This window comes from Eucyclogobius newberryi, unplaced genomic scaffold (genome assembly GCF_026437365.1).
Source record: "Eucyclogobius newberryi isolate DKJ021-1_F unplaced genomic scaffold, fEucNew1.0.hap1 SCAF_16, whole genome shotgun sequence".
Classification (NCBI taxonomy): Eukaryota; Metazoa; Chordata; class Actinopteri; order Gobiiformes; family Gobiidae; genus Eucyclogobius; species Eucyclogobius newberryi.
The window spans coordinates 28,257,848-28,281,523 of record NW_027315790.1 but is presented as its reverse complement, the minus strand read 5'-3'; the positions used below and the strand labels follow the sequence as shown (position 1 = coordinate 28,281,523).

The window sequence follows — 23,676 nt, the reverse complement described above, 5'->3', positions numbered from 1 at the left end:
AACGTGAATGAAGCTAGTTTCCTGTACAAAGTAAAAAAGCTAGTGCGGTTTCCTGTACAAAGTTAAAAAAAAAGCTAGTGTGGTTTCCTGTACAAAGTAAAAAAGCTAGTTCGGTTTCCTGTACAGAGTAAAAAAGCTAGTGTGGTTTCCTGTACAAAGTAAAAAGCTAGTGTGGTTTCCTGTACAAAGTAAAAAGCTAGTGCGGTTTCCTGTACAAAGTAAAAAAGCTAGTGCGGTTTCCTGTACAAAGTAAAAAAGCTAGTGCGGTTTCCTGTACAAGGTAAAAAAGCTAGTGTGGTTTCCTGTACAAAGTGTAAAAGCTAGTGTGGTTTCCTGTACAAAGTAAAAAAGCTAGTGTGGTTTCCTGTACAAAGTAAAAAGCTAGTGCGGTTTCCTGTACAAAGTAAAAAAGCTAGTTCGGTTTCCTGTACAAAGTGAAAAAGCTAGTGCGGTTTCCTGTACAAAGTAAAAAAGCTAGTGCGGTTTCCTGTACAAGGTAAAAAAGCTAGTGCGGTTTCCTGTACAAAGTGAAAAAGCTAGTGTGGTTTCCTGTACAAAGTAAAAAAGCTAGTGTGGTTTCCTGTACAAAGTAAAAAAGCTAGTGCGGTTTCCTGTACAAGGTAAAAAAGCTAGTGCGGTTTCCTGTACAAAGTGAAAAAGCTAGTGTGGTTTCCTGTACAAAGTGAAAAAGCTAGTGTGGTTTCCTGTACAAAGTAAAAAAGCTAGTGTGGTTTCCTGTGCAAAGTAAAAAAGCTAGTGCGGTTTCCTGTACAAAGTAAAAGACGCGCTTTGAGACCGACATGCTCAAAACAACCAGAGCATTGCAGTTTAGTCTGTTCTTTTCCTTACAATCGGTCAATCGATTCACAAAAGAATCCCCTTCAAAGCTTTAACCCGCGACCTGCTCGAGCGCGATGAAACCTACGTGTGCGGCGACGCCCTCTCCGCCCTCGGGGATCTTTGGAAAGGCGTCGTAGATGGACGAGACGTACGTGATGACCGACTTCTCATCGGGAGAGGGAACGTCCACGTCTGGAAGGTGGGGGAACGAGAAAAGGATGTGATGAGAACGTAAGAGCAGACGTAAAGAGATCAGGGCTAAATAGATTTATAGATATGGGTAAAATTTTGTCTATAAGATAATTATACATATTTTTTTTTATGAGTTTATGAAAAATAACGAGCACAAATGCGAAATAGAATCTTTTAAACATGGATATAAAGAGATATTTATAGACTTTGGTGAGCGATATACTGACCCAAATGACAAAAATCTTGAAAACAATATTCAGACAATAAATTTAAAATGTGTCTGCAGATGGAGGTTCAAGCGTCGCATAAAATATGAACGAACCATAAAGTCATGACAAAAAGTAGAAATCTCACTTTTACACAAGACTTTTCTTTCTTGAATTGAGATTTATTCATTGTTTTTTTATGCTATATATTGTAATTTTGTATATATTTAAAAAAAAAACAATTGCGATATTATCAATTGTTCAATACATCTGCCACCTCTAATTTAAATTTGCACATTTTTTATTATTTCACGGAATAACGATAAATCTGTGGTTTTTGAGTGTTTTTCCCGGTTCTTGGGCGACTTTCACCTTCGGCGTCGAGCAGTCGCGTCACGCCCAACGACTCGGCGATCTCGAAGGCCTGCTCCAGGTTCTCTCTGTTGCTCTGTCGCTCCAGCACCTTTATGTCAATCAGGTCGGGCCTAAACACGGAGCGGGAACATGTTAGAAGATCTGAACAATCCTTCATGTCGATCAGGTGCAATACTGTCATAATCATGTGCAATACTGTCATAATCATGTGCAATACTGTCATAATCGTGTGCAATACTGTCATAATCGTGTGCTGCAATAGTGTCATAATCATGCGCAATACTGTCATAATAATGTGTAATACTATCATAATCATGTGCAATACTGTCATAATAATGTGTAATACTGTCAGAATCATGTGCAATACTGTCATATTCATGTGCAATATTGTCAGAATCGTGTGCAATACTGTCATATTCATGTGCAATACTGTCATATTCATGTGCAATACTGTCATATTCATGTGCAATACTGTCATAACAATGTGTAATATTGTCAGAATCATGTGCAATATTGTCATATTCATGTGTAATACTGTCAGAATCATGTGCAATATTGTCATATTCATGTGTAATACTGTCAGAATCATGTGCAATATTGTCATATTCATGTGTAATACTGTCAGAATCATGTGCAATACTGTCAGAATCATGTGCAATACTCAATACTGTCATAATTATGTGCAATAATGTCATAAGCATGTGCAATACTGTCATAATCATGTGCAATACTGGCATGTGCAATACTTTAATAATCATGTGCAATGCTGTCATGTGCAATACTGTAACATGTCCATCATCCTGGTGCAATATTTTCTGTCCATACAACAGCTGTAAATATGAGTATAAGAGGTTTTTATAAGTTATGTTTTTCTATTATTTACTTCTGTGCCTAATCTGTGTTGCAACACTGGAATTTCCCCATTGTGGGACAAATAAAGCACATCTTAATACTGTCCCTGCTCTTGGAAAATATCCTGACGTACAGTACAAACGTTTAACTGTAACGTACAGCGGCATTAAGCAGGTGGTCTGGAGTAAAGCGGAAACAGTTATAACTCCATGAAATAAAGTGTTCAGACTCAAACGTGACGCGCTTCATCTTCACGTGAGCTTTGGCATCTGCAGTAGCATTAGCATTTCTCTCATGTCTCGCTGCTCCACTGTCCTCCAGCCGCTGTGTTTGCTTAAGCTCCTCCATGTTTCTTAAGAAGCCTCGGTGAGACAGAATCAGCCGCTGTGATGGAATAACCCGGGTTTTATTCTTTTTTCCCCTCCATTATCCATGTGTCTGTCGTGTTTTTGAAGACACGTCGCGTACGTTATATTAAAGAGCGATGCCTTTTTCATACAGTGGCACTTAAGAAGAAAACACGACATTTCTCCAAATTGATTTTCACTTTCCTCTGTGTTTAAGACGATACAGAATGTGGCAAAATCATCAGAAACTCAACGATTACTTATCAATTCTTAGTAAAGATAAGAAAAGATAGATAAAACTGAATATTGTGATAATAGAACTATACAGGGCAGTGTAAAGTGAAGTCCAATGACAAACAGATCCACCTCTTAATGTCATTTTAGAGGCTCTTTGGTACAAATAGAAAATATATAGTATTTTTGTGCATTCTTAAGTTATCAGGTGCTTCTGCCATAAGTTAAATCCAGCTCGAGCAGAACAGAAGCTGAACAATGAGAAAGTGTTTGAACAGACGCTGCATCAAATAAATCAGGTCGTCACAGGGATGAGCTCATGCTTCTGCGTTTACCCCTTCGTTGCCCCTGCCTCCTTCCCTCACCCCCTCACATTGCTCCTGCCTCCTTCCCTCACCCTCACCCTCACATTGGCCCTGCCTCCTTCCCTCACCCCCTCCTTGCCCCTGCCTCCTTCCCTCACCCTCACCCTCACATTGGCCCTGCCTCCTTCCCTCACCCCCTCCTTGCCCCTGCCTCCTTCCCTCACCCTCACCCTCACATTGGCCCTGCCTCCTTCCCTCACCCCCTCACATTGCTCCTGCCTCCTTCCCTCACCCTCACCCTCACATTGGCCCTGCCTCCTTCCCTCACCCCCTCCTTGCCCCTGCCTCCTTCCCTCACCCTCACCCTCACATTGGCCCTGCCTCCTTCCCTCACCCCCTCCTTGCCCCTGCCTCCTTCCCTCACCCCCTCACATTGCTCCTGCCTCCTTCCCTCACCCCTTCGTTGCCCCTGCCTCTTTCACTCACCCTCACCCTCACATTGGCCCTGCCTCCTTCCCTCACCCCCTCCTTGCCCCTGCCTCCTTCCCTCACCCCCTCCTTGCCCCTGCCTCCTTCCCTCACCCCCTCCTTGCCCCTGCCTCCTTCTCTCACCCCCTCCTTGCCCCTGCCTCCTTCCCTCATCCCCTCCTTGCCCCTGTCTCCTTCCCTCACCCCCTCCTTGCCCCTGCCTCCTTCCCTCACCCCCTCTTTGCCCCTGTCTCCTTCCCTCACCCCCTCACATTGCTCCTGCCTCCTTCCCTCACCCCCTCCTTGCCCCTGCCTCCTTCCCTCACCCCCTCCTTGCCCCTGCCTCCTTCCCTCACCCCCTCTTTGCCCCTGCCTCCTTCCCTCACCCCCTCACATTGCCCCTGCCTCCTTTCCTCACCCCCTCCTTGCCCCTGCCTCCTTCCCTCACCCCCTCTTTGCCCCTGCCTCCTTCCCTCACCCCCTCACATTGCCCCTGCCTCCTCCCCTCACCCCCTCCTTGCCCCTGCCTCCTTCCCTCACCCCCTCACATTGCCCCTGCCTCCTCCCCTCACCCCCTCCTTGCCCCTGCCTCCTTCCCTCACCTGTATCGATGCAGCAGAGCGTTGAACATGCGTCCGTCGCTCCAGGACGAGCTGAAGTTGGTGCAGCGGAGGCCGGGGTATCCTTCTGTGGCCTTCTGGCTCCAGAGCAGCAGCTTCTCTTTGGCCGTGAGGTCTCCCGACTCGCCGCTCACGTAGATCTCAGAAATCTGTCAACAAGAACAGAGAAGAGGGTTAAAATAGAATAATAAATACTAGGAATGCTATACAGTATCTGCAATAAGTAGATAATATACAAGTAAATATATAAATATACACAAAATAAACGTGTCTCAGTGACATGATGTAATAATGGCTTGAATTGCCATGCTTTCTTTGTAATATTCACAAAACTACAGGAGCCCAAGAGTGTCAATACACAGTAAATAAATGTATTCTGAAACTGCAAATGAAAAAGCGTTGGACCATAACAGTGGAACAGATTTGGAATCAGGTGAAAGATAAGCATCTCTCCTGCTCCTTGTTCAGACTAATGTGGTTTCCTGACATTAAAACAGCTTTATTACATTTAAATAAACTGAAGACATCATTTAACTTATGGAAGCAAATCAAGATAATACCAGGAAAGCATAGTTTAGGAGTCAAACAGACAAACAGACAATGAACAGTGGATCTACAATAAGCACTGACATTTCTTCTAGATCAAACACGATGTAATGTGTATATTAGAGACAGAATTAAATTTAGTATATTATTAACAAACAATGGCAAAGCAAGTTAAAGGTTTATGTCAGCAGTGCTTTGTTCCAAGGGCTGAAACAATAACTCAACATGACTCGTCGACTAAGAAAAGTCATCTTAGTCATATTTTGAACAACACAATCATTATCTTGACAATATACACTCGACAACACATGACAAAAGACTTTTTATATCAAAGACAGCAAAATTCTTCAATCAAAATGTCGAAAAATATGTCAAATGTAAAATAATTGCTGATATTCCGCAAAAAATCAGTCAATCAATCAATCAATCAATCAATCCAGAAGCCTTCAGGTACTTCAGCTTTTATGTGCTTGATAATGCATTTAAAAAGTTTCAATGTAGAATAAATGTAATCACTGACTAGTTGATTACAGAAACAATCGTTGAAGCTCTAAGCCTTTGATCATTTAGACGGTCTTCAATAATTCATGTATGTGTGTGATTCTCGCTCACGATGTCACTTCCTCCTCTTCAGTCTGTCCCCCTCCCACACCCCCCTCCCCCCCTACGCTCCCCCCCAGCCTCAAAATATCTGCTCCCCACTTTCTTCCATCTGCCCTCCTCCACGTCCGGATCAATCTGGTGTGCTCTCCCGCTCGGCCTCCAGCGGCGTCGCTAACGGCCACTCCACGGACCAGCGGGTAATGTGTCTGGAAAAATGTGGAATTGTTTGGCGTTCGTCTCCAATGGCAACAGTAAAGCCATGTTCTAAAGCCAAAAGAACCGACAACGGCTCTGACAACAAGTGGTAAAGGTTTTATATCAACAAGGTTACGTGTAACTGACTCATACTGGCTAAAATAACATTCATGTGATTAGTTTGGTTAGTTTATACATCTCACACTTGTTCTAAAATGCATGTGACTCTTCTGCAGTTCATATTTCTGTCTTCACTGAACCGTTAACGCTCCAGGACACTGTTAAATATGCACCGTGAACTGATTTTGACTCGCAAATCTCACTGCGATCTGGGATTTGAGTAAAGAAATGCAATTAGAAAGGCTTTCGAGAATGTTTCAGCTTCATCTGTAATGTTTTTGTTCATTTTTAAGTCACTTTGGATTAAGAAACTAAAAAATATCACACTAGACTAGACTAATAGGTTAAATTGATATTATTCAGGTTACAATGTAATCATAAGAACTAATACATAATGATAGTGACAATTTCAGAAGCAAGATTAAGCATTTTTTAATTCAATCTATAAACAAAGAAAGTACATCTAAACCTAGCACTTTTTATCTGGCTGCTTTTGTCACTTTTTGTCACATTGTCAATTTATTTTGTGATTCAGAAAGTTAGATTTTCTATAACTGCTCACAAACTTGAAGACTATTAACGTGTGCAACGATGGAAATGAAAGAAAATGAAAGATTTCACTGTTGTTTGGTCTCAGTAAACGTGATTAATCGGTCATTTAGTTAAAGTACATTTATTTTGTCATTATCAACCGAGTTTTTCTCTCCTGTGAGTTTAGATTTGAACATGTGACACTATAACAGGACAAATAATCATGCGCCATTGGCAATAAATCAAATCGGTCTCGAACATAATGGACACTATAACGTCTTTATGATCCTATGCAATGAAGAGGGGGATTTATACAGAAGAATAACAGCTGACGCGCACTTCAGATCAAGGCTTTTATTGTGAAATATGAGGTCAGGTGCCAGGCCTCAGAGAAACAAGGAAAACTCCAGGACATGTTCAGAGTGTCCATGGAAACCGTATCATTACACCATTCATTATCGTTTATCATTATCTATTCCTGTGAAAGGCGTGTCAAGTAAAACTAATGATTTACACATTTTAGTGAGATGTGTAAATATAAATAAAATAAACAAAATACATTAAAATAATAATAATAATAAATAAATAAAAATAAATAAAAATAAATAAATAAATACAAATAAATAAAATAGATAAAACAGATAAAATAAATAAAATAAATAAAATAAATAAAATAAATAAAACAAATAAAATAAATAAAATAAATAAAATAAATAAAATAAATAAAATAAATTCTGGAAAACATTTTTTTCCAACGTTTGGAGTTTTGGCACACTTTTTTTGGCTATAAAGACCATGGCACACAACCAACTAAAACAGAACCAAATATGTGGTATAATGGGGGTAAATAATGGGTCCTGCCACAATCTGGTTGTTCAATGTTGGCAGTGGGGATCGTTTTGCCTTCTATTTTGGTGTACAAGTATGTTCAGGACACTCCAAAATGTTGAATTATTCAATTGAAATTCAGTGTGAATCTAAATTGGACATTTTGTAAGTCATAACGGTTGAATCAAGTGTGTAATCTATAACGCACATTGTAAAAACATTAACATTCGGGCCATACTTTAATATCCACGTCACTGTCATTACTCAAATCTTTTCTTTAAAAACATTTGGGCAGTAGCCAATGCACGTTCCAGTCATTACAGTTCTAATTGCCCAATCGCACCGACATGGGGCAGAGACTGAAGCCGAAAAGATGAAATACAAGGCTAAGAAATGTCTTATTTAACAAGATAAGAAACCTGTTTACGCTGCAAAGAGAAGATGAACGCATTATTATCGACTGGTTACGGCAACAATATGTGGAGCTGCTGCTGTTACCGCTTCTCACACTCAAATACACTTAAATACACATGAAAACACAGTGGCAATCTGAATTATCTAATGTATTCTGCAATGATTAGTTGTGGACGACTTTAGACGAACCGGGGACTGAAATGTGAGAGGCAGAAAATTGTATCCCAAAAAAATATGAAAAAAATTACGCAAAGTGACTTTAGGCTAAAGCGTGGGGATGATATGCTTTTCATTCAATCATGTATTGACTAGTCCAAACAACATTGTAATTATGACTTCAATAGCAGAATACGATTAGCATGTCGTTAGCGATGGAGAACAAAAAGACAAGCTTTTTCTTATAGTTTTAATTTATATCTATCTATATCTCTATAACCAGTTTATTATTATTATTTAAATTTGTATTAATTTGTATTCTTTTTTTATTATTCTTTTATTTTAAATACATTTTTAATCATCTTTATGTTTTAATTATTTTTGATTATTTTAATTATGTATTATTTCCTATGTATTATTTCTTGTGTTTTATTTCTTATGTTTTATTTATTAATATTATATGGCGCAACATAAAACTACAAAATGGTGGTAACAGATATAGTAAATTATGAGAAAATAAGTCGTGCATAAAGGTGTCGACTAATATAAGATAATAATGGACACAAAACTAAAAGAGAATCAGATCTAAATCAACCTATTCAATTGTGTTAATGCTGGGAATATGACGATGACATTTGCTCCATGAATATGAATGTTTGCCTCAGAAACAGCTCGTCTTTTACAGTCATTTCTCTCTCAAACTCTTGAACAAAAACAAATCATAGCCTTCGTACATGAGTCACGAGTCTTATTGAAGCATCAGTGAGTTCAGTTCATACAGTTCTTCAGACGAGGCTCCATGAATATGAATGTTTACGTCAGGAACAGCTCGTCCTTTACACTTCACAATCTTTAACTCCGTGTCAGACTGCGGCGCGTTGGTTTCTTTGTCACGCTCCGACAAAACCGCCGCTAATCCCAGCTAGAGCCGAGCGAACGCCGCGTCAACCATAGAAACGCTTTATCTCTCAGTGCAAACCTTCTGTCGAAATGCAGTTCCAAACCTTAAGTAAAGACACCGTTTATTTATTTGGTTTGGTTTGTTCTAGTCCGGCATGTTTTAGTCTTGGTTTGAGTTGGGTTTAGCTCCAGTTTAGCTCCAATGCAACTGCAGCGGATTAATACAACATGTGCAATAAGAATGAAAGAATTAACTTACAATAGACTATCTAACCATTTAACTATAATTTAACTATTAAAACAGACTTTGAATAGATTTAGGCCCAAAAAAATCATAAAATACAACGCTGTGCAAGTAGAATTGATCTTGTTCAATATGTAACAACAATGATTTAACAATATTAGTATTGCGAAGGGTTTTTGCAGCTATTGTTCACTAGAAACTTCCTTTATCTGACAAAAGAAATACATAGATTTGTATAATTGTGTTGTAGCGTCTTTCAGTGCCTCATTAAACAAACATAACATGGCACTGGCCTGACTTATAACACATTGATTCAACTGAACTTTGACCCCAGAGCGTCCAGTTTTCCTGACCCCGACGCATCAACGAGAAATGTTCAGACTCGGCCCGTTTTCCACCGCAGAGCGACGCAGATGGAGAGATATTTCAGATATGGTGATATTTCTGCACTTTTGTCATTCACTTTACAGACATTTCCAATTTTTTTGATAATTGAACCTCAACTAATAAGTTTAACAACATTTAAAAAATGAATATAGTTTATAAATGAATAAATTAAATTAAATGAAATAAATAATTTTAAAAAAGGATAACTATTTTACTTGCAAGTTAAGTTGTCTTGTTTAGTCTGGTCCTATAATCTATAACATACCGAGAGATGTGAAGAAATCCATCACGTTTTGTCTTATTTAAAGCTAATAAAAATGGCTGTCAAAAGAGGAAAGAACACCAAAATCGAACCCTGTGCATTCAGACATAACAGAACATCCAAACGGAACAACCTGAAAAAGTGAACACAAGAGCGATGGATCGACCCGATAAACTGCTGGGTCACAACTACATAAGGTACATTTATCTTATTATAGTGTCAGAAAACATAATGAACACCAAGTTTAGCTTTTAGCATCTGGAAATCTCTAGGGATTTAACAAATGAAGATTGTAAGATGCCAACTATGTAACATTGTGCTCATTAAAACACATTCTGACACTAAAAACTGACCGAATCTCAATTGTGACCAACATTCGATTAAATGCTCGGGCCTGAAAGCGTGTCATATACATCCGTGTCATATACATCCGTGTCGGTTTGAACATGCGTCTGACAGACTCAAATCATTAGCGCTGGTGGAATGCTCCAGACATTTATGGGGTTTATGGGTCACACAGTGAAGCTTATAATACATCTTAAACAGCAGGCTAATCATGCAAAGAGCTCACATGCTTTTAAAACCCTCAGACAGGATTAAGTCTCAGATATATATGGCATATTGTATGAGACAAAAGAGGCACAGTTCAGTCCTTTAGCACGACAGGCCGGCAGTTCAGCGCAATTATTAGATGCGAGTAAATCATTTTAATCGACTAAATATTACTGTGCGATTAGAAAAATATGTTGTTTTTACTCATACCCTCATCCATCTCTCACAAACACAACATATATCACAATGACTTCAAATGTAAAATAGACAGAATCTAGACTTCATTTTTTTATTTGTCTATTTAGTCTTTACCTCTGCCTCCTTCCCTCACCTCCTCCTTGCCCCTGCCTCCTTCCCTCACCCCCTCCTTGCCCCTGCCTCCTTCCCTCACCCCCTCCTTGCCCCTGCCTCCTTCCCTCACCTCCTCCTTGCCCCTGCCTCCTTCCCTCACCCCCTCCTTGCCCCTGCCTCCTTCCCTCACCCTCACATTGCCCCTGCCTCCTTCCCTCACCTCCTCCTTGCCCCTGCCTCCTTCCCTCACCCCCTCCTTGCCCCTGCCTCCTTCCCTCACCCCCTCCTTGCCCCTGCCTCCTTCCCTCACCTCCTCCTTGCCCCTGCCTCCTTCCCTCACCCCCTCCTTGCCCCTGCCTCCTTCCCTCACCCTCACATTGCCCCTGCCTCCTTCCCTCACCTCCTCCTTGCCCCTGCCTCCTTCCCTCACCTCCTCCTTGCCCCTGCCTCCTTCCCTCACCTCCTCCTTGCCCCTGCCTCCTTCCCTCACCTCCTCCTTGCCCCTGCCTCCTTCCCTCACCTCCTCCTTGCCCCTGCCTCCTTCCCTCACCCTCACATTGCCCCTGCCTCCTTCCCTCACCCCCTCGTTGCTCTATTTTTGCCTTAAATCTTAATTTGCAATCCACATGAGCAAATGGAGGTATTCCAAAGGCCGTGTTCAACTAAAATATAACCTTCAGAATCAATGATGTCAAGTCAAAATGAGTGAATAATTATCCTCACGTTTCTCTCATGCAGCCGTAATGACACAGGAGTCAGGGACGAGGAGGATTTCCACAGATATTGGTGCAATCCAGTCCAATAATCAAAATTTGACTCGTATTTTTTTCCAAAGTTGCCCCAGTTTCCAGTTGTTCCTCAGTCTTTTTGAACAACTAATCAGTAAAATTAAGATAGAAGAGCAATTAGGCAACACAATCATTCAACAAATATTAAAGTTTCGGTTTTACACAGCTAAAATCTGGAACGGTCTTGTGCGTCTGACTGAAAGGATTTTATCTGCACTCGTCTCTTTTAAAGTACATGATTAAGGTACTTTAGATTGATTATGTGTGTTTTATCCGTTTGTATTCTGATTGTAATGCATATTTGCTTTATTGAACTTTATTAAGACTTAACATGAATTCATGGGCCTTGCTATGGATTTTGAAAAGTTAGTATCGGTGGTAGGGTTGGCCACAGTATCAGGACAAACGTTGACTATCAGTATTAATAAACATAACGTGTATCATCACTTAAAGTCGCCCGTCATAATGAATGAATCCAGGAGCGGTTCCTGGGGTTTTGGGCACGTCGCTCTTTAGAAACTCTTTGAAGTCCATTTGAAAGGACAGACAGAGGAGGGAGCGCCCGCCGTGATCCGAACCAGACAGAAAACACCTTTGATGTCGACGGCGTCACTGAAGTTTCACCCGTGTACGTCTGCGCGCCAAGACAAAGCAAAGCGGAGGCCAAACGGGGGGCACGGCGCAGTACGGAGGCTGTGTTGGGACAAATTGGAGACTGTGACATCCCTGGGGGGGGGCGTGTGATGAATCCCGAATCCATTTGTATGCAAAACAGGGCGTCGAGGAGACGTGGAGCCGGCAAACGTGGCAAACGTCACTCCGCCTGTGCCTCGGTGACGTGTTACTGAGCGGGGGACGCCAGATGAAAGTGCTATTAGACGGGAGCGTGCGAAAGCTGCAGCGCTCTCTGTGCAGCGAGTCTGTGCGCGTGCGGTAGTGACTCAGCAGCTTCGGCAGCCAGAGCGATGCACGCCGCGCAGCATCCGAGTCTGACACAAAAGGCCTGGTTATTGTGAAATATAGTCAGGTTTGAAAAGGATGATGTTATGAGGAAAGCTGTGAGGTTTAGAATTATCCTCCTCGTTCTGTTTGTTTGAAAATATGTTTTTTGCTTGACTTGGAAAAGTATCTTCTTTATAAAATGGGCTGCACAAATAAAGTTGGATTTGATTGTAGAATGAGTGATAGACAGACAAATTTGACAGACCTTTGTTTGGGTTAATTTGTGTTTTAGTTTTTATTGATTTGTAGGATGCCTTTTGATTTATGTCAGTCATTCTCTCTCTGGTCTTGTTTTATTTTGTTTGTTTTATCTCTGTTTTATGTTCATAAAGTTGAAAATAGAGAAAATAAGAAAATTAAATAAGAAAATAAAGAAAATAAAAGAGCAATAGCCAGACGGTAAAATAAAGGCATGAGCGATATATCGTTCTCAATGTTTGTCCGATATTAAAATGTTGCCGATATTTGGCACGGATATTTTTTCCTCAGTGTTCCATGTGTTCGTCCCAGTTTGTCCTCAGTGCGTCCAATGTGTCTTTTTGAACATGGAAAAGGGAAATGGAAGAGAAATTAGGCTAAAAATATGGCTGTATGTTTAGACGATCACAAAAAAAATATTTGAAATACAAGATAAATACATTGTTATTATTTTTTAGTGAATCGTTAAATTATGGTCCTTGCTATGGATATTAAAATCTTAATAATGGAAAATATTGGTTATCAGCTACAGCAGAAAGACAAATATTGGTTATTGGTGTAAACTAAGAAGAAGGGAAAAAATATATATACACAAATATTAGAGAATACCTAGTTAAATATGAGTAAGTAAAGTATCAATTGGCACTGGGACTGTGGGCGTGTAAGTAAGTAATTATACATACAATAATAATAGCATATAAATGGGTAGATAGGCTTTTGTCTGTGCTGGTTGGCCATATTTTGTTCTTGAATAAAATAAATAAAAATATGAATATTATAACGGCCAAGTCAATTTGAATGATTTGTACAAACCCTTGTGAATATCAAAGAATAAACTGTTCCTTTGCTCGAGTCCGGCCCCGTCACTGTTTGGTACAACCATAAGATCAATACTCTTTTAAACCATGGGACGTTTAACAAAAGAGCAACTGTATAAACTGTACAGCTCGCTCAGGCAACAGCACAACATGTTTTCCCAGAACCGTGTCTGAGCGGGAGTTCAGTCTCGGTGACGGTGATCAGCATCGCCTCCTTTACCTTTAATTACAAAGCGTCAGTGTAAAACGTGGTCATGATTAACAGCGCGCTTTCACAGAACAGCTTTTCTCCACAGCCGGCTGTCACTACGGAGACTGGAGCCACTCGTAATTCTGGCAACACTCCCTCCGCTTTTCTGTACTGTAAAGATCTTTTACAATCAGTTACTGTGCACAGCGTCAGCGTGTGGGCAGACCCAAACCATTATATCTGCTGTTAATGATGTATACTTCATCTGTGCTGTATAAACTCTATTATCGCTCATTTTGTGTCATATTTACTGCAAAAGTGGGGACTTGAACGGACTTTTGAGGGTTTAAAACAGAGGTGGGCAATTGTTTTCCTCCGAGGGCCAAATTGGAATGCAGGCAAGTAGCGGAGGGCCGGCCCACGATCATTGGTGTGAAAAAAATCAAAATCAAAAAAATGAAATATCAAATAAAATATCTCTTTTCTGTCAAATATAGGCTATTGAATCTATTATTTAATTAATTCATATTTATTAAGGATACAAGTGCAGACAGATGAGGGCCTGAGGGCAAAAAAGGAAAAAATAAATAATTTTCATGTTTGGCGGGCCCGATTATACAGACAACGGGCCGTATGTGGCCCGCGGGCCGTAGTTTGCCCACCCCTGGTTTAAACCATGTTATACTGGTGTTCTCTCATCAGTAACTTACTCTGATGTATGCATGTTTGGGTTATTATTATTATTTAGATTCTAAAGCTTGAGTGCAAAGATAAGATAAAAAAAAAAAAAAAAAAAAGATTCTGTTGTTGAGCAGGTTTAGATCAATGTTGTGGTTTACAATAAAATAATGAACTATGTGATAGCCTCCTGACACAAACGGGGCTTAGCAGGATACGTCCCGTGAACAATGGTTGTTGGAGACATTAATTCACTATGAATGAGTCACATTCACACATTCGAGCTGATAAGGAAGTGAGAAGCCATAAAAACAGAGTTAAAGAACATCTTGTGTTGGCCGGCCTGAAAGTCTAACCTCGTTTGACAGAACTACAATAAGTGAGGCAAAAACAAATCACTCGACTTCTCACTGAAACTCAAATTTGCCAGTAATATTTTTTTTTAAGCCTTGTATTGGTCCGTCAGTTCGTTCGATATCGAGCGGTAACAGCGAACTGAAAAGGATGGTGGCTGTTTGGTGTTGATTAGACTCCAGGAAAAAACAGAGAAGGCTTTTTTGCTGCTGATAACGGCACAGAAAAACACACAAAAACATTGGGCTATAAAAGGAAACAAAGCTGTGACCACCTTCTGTACCAACGATTAAGAAGAACGACAATATCTACCACTGAAAACAAGAAAACTTAACAGGATTTGATTAAAACTGTATAATGTAAAACTTAAGCATTACCGTATATTTCAGATTCCTTCTCTAGCTTTTCATTCAGCCATGAACCACACAATTTCAATAATGTGTCATTTCTAGAGAGGTGCGATTCGAGCGCTTAATGACTCACTAATGACTTAATGACTAAGTTCTTACCACAAGCTTGTGAGATGAATAGCATTGGCCGTGATACATCAGCACTTTCCTTTGAGGTTTGAGTGATTCAAGTGATTCAAGTGATTCAAGTGATTACATTTGTGAATATCTAGTGCAGTTCTTATTCCAACTTTTAGTCTCTAGTTATAATTTAGAGCCTTTTACAATAGGAAGTTAATCCAAGTACAGTTAGTTTGCTTTTATGCCGATATGGGCCATGTTCAGAGCTACTTTTAGTCTCAAATTCATCTCTGGTTTATTTCTAGACTGTTTCGTTTACACCTGATTAAGCACTTTCAAAAAAATATTAAAGTGGTCATGTTTTAGTTACAAAATATTGTTAAAAAAAATGGGATATTTGAGGTGTTTTTGTATCTGTTCAGATATTTGGTTGATGTAAGAAAAGAAAAAGTTTACAAAAAAGCCACAGTTTAAATTACCAACCAAAAAATTAAGGACAATAATACCGAAGAATAAAGCCAATAAAGATGCCAACAATCTACCCTTAAGGACAATCGTCAACTACAGACTTGGTTATACTAAAGGCATGCTCTGTGCATCATTTAATTGGCTAAAAGGGGGTGTGGTGCTCGCAGAAGCTCTCAAAGTCATTAGGAACTCGCACAAAGGACAATGGACACAAGAGTCCAGTCCTAGAGTCCAGCTAACTCATTCCATACTTTCTACTTTCTGCTGTGGCCCATATACATCCTTATAATCCTACAGAAAATAACACACCATCGAGGAATTAATCGACAAATTGGCTGAAACTGCTATGGGATGGTTTTAGTTAGTTAGTATGTAAATTCAAACCTCGGGCGGGGTCGCGGCTTGTTGCTGCGGTGATAGACAATCGTCCATCACCGAGTCCAGCCTCTCGGAGGAGCTCGTATGCGGGACGACCCAGTCCGTTTGGCTGGGCGTGGTCCCCGTTGTCCCCGGCGACGTCAGCGGCAAGTCACTGGTGTACCCCGACTCCAAAAGAGACGGCGAGCGCTGTGGTGCGCCTACGGCCGTTTCCAGAGACATTCCCTTCGACGCGATATCCAGTTTCGGGACGGCGGGTGCCACGGTCGTGTCGGGATTCAGAACTTTGACAACGTCTCCGGGGGTTTCCGTGTCGCCCCTCCAAACTGGGGAGCCATAGTCACTGGGATAAACCGTCCTGACCACGCAAAGTTTACCGTCGACTTCGCGAATATGAACCACGCCTTTGCGCTCCTTTTGCGACAGCGTTTTAACTTGCGACGTCCCTTCATCTGTCTGTTTCGCCACTTTATCCTCCTTCGCGTCCTTATTCGCACTTTCTCCAACCTTTTTCTCTTCCTTCGGTCGCAAAATCCATGGTTTTTCGACCACGCCTTGCACTTTTCCCTTGACCAGGAGCACCCTGCCGCCGCCCGGTGTTGTGCTGCCCAGCGGAGGGCCCGCGTTGACCGGGGACGTGGTTGTCGTTTGGCTGGGAATGCTGGAAACGTCTACAATGGCGCTGACAGAGTCCTCCTCGCCGGGATAACAGAAGACACCTTTCCACGCTGGACTCGGCTTCGGAGACGACTCGAGTGTCCTACTGCCATAAATCATGGGCGACAGGGTATTGCTTTGCGTATGGGCCGGCACCGTTAAAAGACTAGGTTTGTACCCATCGAATTCTGCCGCTTTTAGGTCAACATCGTCATCATTCTCTTCTCCGTCTGGTCCGTGAGGCGTCGTTTTGTATTCCTCCGCGTCCGCGTCGCCTTTCTTCGACTTCTTGTTTTTATGCTTCCGTCTGAAACGCAGCCGTCGCTTCGGTGAGTGAGGGGCCGCTCCTCGATGCTGCCCCTCGGGAGGCTGGGGCCTTACACAACCGATGGAGTTCCCCATGGTTTTGACACAGGAGCAGGGCATGCAAGCTTCAGTGGTCACGGCAAGAGCTTTAGCGCAATCGAGTACGGGTGGGTTTGATGCTTGGGCAAGTCCTGCTTTAGTCCAAGCTTGATCCTGGTTGAATGCAGCACAAACTAGGGAAATGTCAAATTATTATCTATATACTTCACAATGGACTCTTACTTAAGTCAAGATCTTGGCAGGCTCGGATCTGGCAACCATCCCGCCATTATAACGGTATTCAGTCTATTTTAGCTGTCGTAGAAAAATAAATGTCCGTCCACACTCACGGGTGACTGATAGCTCCTCGTTTACCCGACAGGTTTGATGAGTAAGAATAAGCACAGCAGGCTGAACCTCATTGTTGATTCAACGACGGAAACAGTGAAAAGGAATGAGTTGTGGGCATTATTTTTAGAAAGGCAGGTGTAGCTAACGTGTCATAACATTTCTCTCCCAACTTCCTCTCACAATTCAAAGACCCACGGGAGGTCGTCCTATATTTATAGAAATATGGTACACACGAAAAGAACAAATTGCCCTACGACGGAAAGCGAGTGCACTTTAACGTATCCTGGAAGAGATTGGCACCACATCCATACGTTTCTGCATCACATGATCCCCGTAGACTTCGTGGTCGCGGTCAAGGACACTCTGGCACAGCAATGGTCAGTAGCTTTGCGTAACGCCGGGCTCAGGAGGCTCGATTCATCACCCGGATGTGGAGCAGGTACGGCGTCATCCCCGTCAGACGAAATGACGAGCGCAGCTTCGAAAGATGGAGTCCGGTACAACCCATTAGCGTCGCTCCGCGAACCGTCGCAGGTGTGTGCTATGCGACTCCTAAGTGTGAACAAATGCCGTCCGGGAATCTCATGTGTCGAATCGATAATCACGGAGCATCTTTCTTGACTGTAAAATATGCTGGGGAAGGATTACGATCATTAATCATTTCCGCATTTACGCTGGTTGTTACTGTGCCTTTTTGGTCAGCGGCAAAGCTTTCAAACTCATGAATTATCAATGTTTGCATCCGTGCTGTGCTGATGTTATAAGACGAGGGAAACATCGGTGACAAAAGTCCGTCTTGGAGCGTAATGTACAGTTGAAACCTTATCCGACAGCGGCGGTGGCGGTAGTGGAAGTAGCATCGATGCCGTCGTCAATACAGTTTGTAGTAAAACGTGAGAAGAGGGCCGTTGTGCAGAGCCAGCACCGGTCGAGAGATAGTGTGCAGTCAGCCAATAGGATGACAGATTACTGGTAAGTGCAGCGTCCAAGTCAATCACGAGTGCTAGTACCCGATATGTCCGCTGTTAATCTGTCGTTGTATTGTCGTTTATGTATACAATGAAAGGATCGTCACCGTGTAATCCTCACAATCTGAATTCACATTAGACGTTGGACAATCCAGTCGCACGAGATCGTGAGACAAAACCGTTTTATTCCACTTTCGGGGCGGGCACCTGGCTTAAAACGACAAATCCTGACACTTAGGACGACTTTCAGTGTTTGTTTAATCCAAAAAGGTGAATGGGTCGGCTTTGCGTCAGTCCCAAGCCGGGTTTAAATGACATCAGCGAACGAGCGAAGGAAGGCATCTGCTTTAAAGTGTCAATCAATACAAACGTGTCATCACTGCTAATGTAAGATGTTTATCCACGTGCCAATGTTTGATTCATTCGCACGAGTAATAAGTCGAGTTTTAAGATAACATCTGCAAGGGCATCCGCTTTACAATGTCAGTCAAAAAGTGTTCAAAAGGGCGAGTGAGCGCTTTCCGTCAGTCCCAACTCTGGATAAATGCCATTCAGAAGGGCATCTGGCTTCAAATCGACGCCAATTCACAGTGGAGAAAAGTCAGTGGCAAACCTGTGGAGCAGCTCAACACCGTCTACAACATCTCTGACCTTTTCTGCAGTGACTTAATCTCTCTGGACATCTTCTACCTGCCTCCTCCTCTAGTTCCATCTATAAAAAAACTCCAATGTCAGGTTCCCCACGGAGCCCGGGCACGCTCCTGCACGCCGCGATCGCACAGCTCCCGTGCGCTGCTGTCACTCTGCCAGCTCGGTTTCCCCCTTCATCAGGTGGTGCACTGCGACGATGCCTCCCAAAAAATCCACTCTTTTCGTGGGGGGCGCGGGAGGGCACCGGGACTGTAACGCCGGCCCCGGAGTTGCGCGGGGATCACGGCACGATTTAATGCAGTTTCCGCCTCGATTTCCTGCTGCTAATAGCTCGACATGTCAGTCCAATCTAATTTTGAAGAGACATTCAGGGTGACCGCATCCCGACGCTGACGAAAGCAAGAAAAATGGGTCCGATTCGAGCTGATCGTACGTCCTGAGTCAACGCCGTGCATAAATTATGTCCTCGCCGAGTTAAAGGTATCACTGAAGAGAGTACTTAGTGTCCAGGGAAAAGGGCAATCCCGAAGTTACCCGGATCCGACGGAGCGCAGGACAAGCGGTTCCCAAAATCTGTTCACCTCAGGCAACCTCGCGGCACTCTACGTGGCATCCGCATTTAAACAAAAAAAAAGAAAAAGGAAGAGGATAATCCAACTGAAGGAGTGAGGAAAGAGGAGAGGAGCAGCAAGTGTGTGGAGGCAGGGCCGTCCTTCGGAATCAGCTGTTCCCGAGCAGCTCCTGCACACGGAAACGCACGTTCAATTCCGTCGGGCGTGAACTGAACGCGATCCCGACCGACGGGGCCGTTCAGGGATTAGCTCGCCCTCGCGCCGCTGGTTGCTCGGTTTCATCCCCCGCTTGTGAACGCCGGCAGAAAATGGTAGAGCAGAGGAGAGCTGAGCAGAGCGGAGGAGAAAAGCGTTACGTCTCCCGTTCGACGCTGCCTCTGCTCTGCCTGGCTCTCATCCCCTCCCCAGCCCAAGCCCTCGCAAACTCCTCCTTCCACATTTGCTCGACTCTCATGATCCTCTCTCTCTCTCTCTTTCTCTATCTCTCCACCTCCCTCCGTCCTTTCTCTCCCTCTCCCAGTGCCTTTCCACCTTCCTTTTCCCTCTCTCTTTCTGTATACGTCACTCCAATATTGCCCTTAATTTCCAATCTCTCTCCTTTTCTCCTCCTTTCTATCCCTCACCTCTCTCTCTCTCTTTTTCTATTCCTGTTGAAGAGATATTTTCCTGCCACGCACACTCGACCCAGCGGCTTTACACCGAATCACAGCCTCCGACAACAATAGTGGTGGAGGGATGGAAGAATAGGAAAGCGGCAAAGCAAAAAGGCAGTGAAATCGAATTTAAAATCAGGACGGTTTCGTGGCGGCGGCAGAATGAGAATCAGCTGCTCCTCGATCCATCGCGTTTGGATTCTCGATACCCGTCTGCCAGTCAGTCAAGGCGCAGGTTAAAAGGTCACGGGAACGGGATGGGAGCGAATATTGCAAGAATATTGAGTCAAATTTAAACGAAAATGGGGGAAAAACTGCAATAAACAACTGTCTGTTATTTGGCATTTCCCTTAAAATGAGTGAATGAATAATATACTCTTTTTTTTTTAATGGAAAACTGCTTGAAAAGGCTTAAAAATAATCATTGGCATTAAGAGAATAAGCAGTCAGACGTAATACACTTGGAATTTGAGTTTGAACTTGGGATATGACTGTGTTTTATGTAAATGTAATAAGTGGGATGATTTAAAACACAAAGAGGTTGATTAATATGTAAATCGTGACCTTAACTCGGAGGGTAATTATGAACGGAGGCATGTACGTCCTGGAGCTGGTCAAAACACTCAAAATAAAGATAAATACATATCGATTTATTTTGCTTCAGCGGCTAATTTTATGCATTTACTTCCAAAATAAGTGTCAATAATAATCAATATTAATGCAGCGTTTTGTCTCTTACAACTAATACGATCTATCTGAAATGCAAATGTAAAGTATTGACCTTTAGGATCTGATTAAAGGCTTTATACGTTTTGCATATTTTGTGATTGTGTTGGACGTTTTTGCTGAAAAGGTTGAATTATGCAAAACAAAGTGTGAAGCTGAAATCATGCACTTCACGACTTCAAAAACGAACCGACTTGTTTTTATTGTAGCGCTTCATCGAGTCTCAACCAGCGTCAACTAAATGAGGCATGGAATTAACAAAAAAAAAAAATGTTTTAATTCCAATAAAATAATAAGACGACTAATAAAAATCATGGTCGAATTAAGAAGTCATCGATTAAATGACTCTTCAGACCTGCAAAACTCACAAAATGAAAAGCTGACTTCAAATATTAATGTGTATAATGTCATTTAAATACATCATGTTCATTTGAATATGTAAAACTTTGCTATAACTACACTTTTACTAATAATGAAAACACAAAGAAAATGACAATAACAATAATACATAATAATAGTAATAATTATAAATCTTAATCTTAATACATTGTTGATAATGAACAGTTTATTAAGCATGATTCAGGCTTAGCAACTACTTCATTAAAACCCTAACCTCTTAATTAAGCAGTGAGTCATTCTTAATAAATTGTTTGTTCATAAGGAATTAAGTCTTTGTTCATGATTTATTAAGGCTAATTAAGGTGTAGTTATTAAGTAGATTTGATTGGAGACATTTTGTTCAACATAAGATAATAGAAAAAGTGAATGAAATAAGTGAATTTAGAGGTTTAAAAAGAACTGGACCGACTTTATCCCTGAGGAAAATGGAAAAGAATTACATTTGGACTTAATCTGAAAATGGTACGTTCATTTTGGACTTTGTTTGCCTTCATTTTCTTTTGTCTTATTTCTTTATTTTATTCATCTCTTGTACTTTCACTGGTCTTGTTCTGTTCATGTTTGAATTCAGAAAATGTGCACAAAATTAAATAAAAATGATACAAAGGTTTAGAAACATAACATGATCTGATCGTTACACTGGGATCACTATGGGGATTATACTATGGTACTATTGACTTTTACCTTCCTTCTTTGCATATATCGAGCTGTAACAATAATTAAAATACATAAGATAATTTACATAGCGACGGATACAGAAGGCTCCACTCTCAGGGAGCGCTCTGGTGTGACGGAAACAGGAGTGATCCATCTTTTCTCATTAAAGTGAAGCATCGGAGACCAAAAAGCAGAGAAAGAAAGCGCCGACCAATCGCAAACGAGCGCTAACAAACTCCCCGAGGTCTTTCCACGCGAGCTAAACCGCGTCCCGGACTCAGGAGAGGAGCGGGAGTCGAACCCACGGCTTCAAAACACATGTACCAGAGCACGTTTGATCATTTATTAAGTTCAGATCGACTGCATCGTTTAGGGTTTTGCTGAAGACGTGACGGACGGGGAATATAGTGATTCAAGATTCATAATTCAGAATAAATGAATCTCAAAAAATATCAAATTAGCCATGAAATATGCATGAGCGTTAGTGGTGGAAAGAAGACGCCAACACTAACATGTACTCATCATTATTGTAATCTTTCAATCCCTCCATATTCGTGCTGTTAAACTGAGTTATGAAAATGGGATTAATATAGTGGCTTATCAAACAAATACAAAGGCAGATAATAATAATAGTGTTAACAATTATAAATACAGTCTTTTATGAATAGTTTCAGGGCTAGTTAAAGATCACATGGTAAGATTAAAGAGATTAGAATAGGATTTTATATCAGAAAATAAGATTAAATTGTAGTAATCTGGACAAAAATGAATGAATATAAAATAAAAAACATTGGCTCAAAAAATAATGTTTTAATATTTTTTTGTAATATCCAAATCGATGTCAAGTGTAGAAAAAAATAAAAATGAACCTCCAAAAAGGCCTTATACCGACTGTAATCATGTAAACTAGCCTCATGTCCACTCCATCCATTTCAACAACGGGATTATCTTCAAATATTGTGCTCAAGTGACTAAAATACAAAGCTTTTCAGGTTCTAATGATGTAAAATATGTGTTAAACGTGTGTTAGCACCATTTAATTAAACCTGCACGTGCATTTTGACAGAATAACCCCGACAGAGCGGACCTAATCCGACATCACCTGAGATAAACTGACGCAATAACGAGGAGATTAGAGCGAAACGGCAGCGATAATAAAGTGTTGGCTGCACTTCATTTGGGCCTGAAGCAGAAGGAGCTCTCACTGTGCTTTATCAATGATGCACAGGCAGCGAGGAGCCAATCAGGAGAGGACACAGAGGAGAAGGAGGCGGGACTACAGCGTGATAGATGTATGGTGTTCACTGCTGACCCCTAGTGGTTCAAACAGAGACCGACAACAATAATGACGAGGGGAAACGGAGAAAATCAAGTAAAATAAGCGTCAAATCTTTCATGAACTCAACATAAATCCAATTGAAACTCTACACGAGGAGGATATTTAACTGTGATATTATTTGCTCAAACATGTCAGCAACCGCGCAGTTATTATTATTAGGGGATGTTGTGACGGTGCTACAAATTTTAATTAGAGAAAATAAACTTGTTTACGTAAAACATTTGACACATTCACAGTTCTGAGGATTAAAATGGGTTTATTTCATGTTAAGTTTGTGCAAGTGGAGGTTTAGTAATGAAATACTGTCTTTAAAATGCATTTGGTTCTTAAAAAAGTGATATTTTGGTTCTTAAAAAAGTGATATACTGCGGAATATCATGTTCAACACATCGATTTAACACATGTATAGTAAAAATGTGATATTATCGTGCTGTGATATCACGTAGTCGTAATTCGACTTTAAATAAACATGTTTGTAAAATAATGCAGATGCTAAATGTGTTGTTTTGTTGTTCTTTTACATGACAAACCCGATTGTTGCCATTT

General features: G+C 41.4%; 2 protein-coding genes across 2 annotated transcripts in view; both read right to left on the bottom strand.

The window, feature by feature from the left end:
• Positions 1-23,676, bottom strand: part of LOC140362145 (microtubule-actin cross-linking factor 1-like) — a 329,939-nt gene that overhangs the window by 174,721 nt on the left and 131,542 nt on the right. The window contains exons 6-8 of the mRNA XM_072448200.1: positions 4,422-4,588; positions 1,611-1,723; positions 926-1,032 (exon numbers count right to left, since the gene is read on the bottom strand). Of these exons, the coding sequence (XP_072304301.1) occupies positions 926-1,032; positions 1,611-1,723; positions 4,422-4,588 (387 nt within the window). The remainder of the gene's footprint in view (positions 1-925; positions 1,033-1,610; positions 1,724-4,421; positions 4,589-23,676) is intronic.
• LOC140362296 (uncharacterized) lies at positions 15,813-16,913 on the bottom strand. The gene has a single exon (XM_072448408.1). It carries the CDS (start codon positions 16,893-16,895, stop codon positions 15,813-15,815), a length of 1,083 nt encoding a protein of 360 aa, XP_072304509.1. The 5' UTR covers positions 16,896-16,913.

Coding starts and splice junctions, on each gene's coding strand:
- LOC140362296 (XM_072448408.1), bottom strand. CDS start 16,895: ATGCCCTGCTCCTGTGTCAAAACCATGGGGAACTCCATCGGTTGTGTA.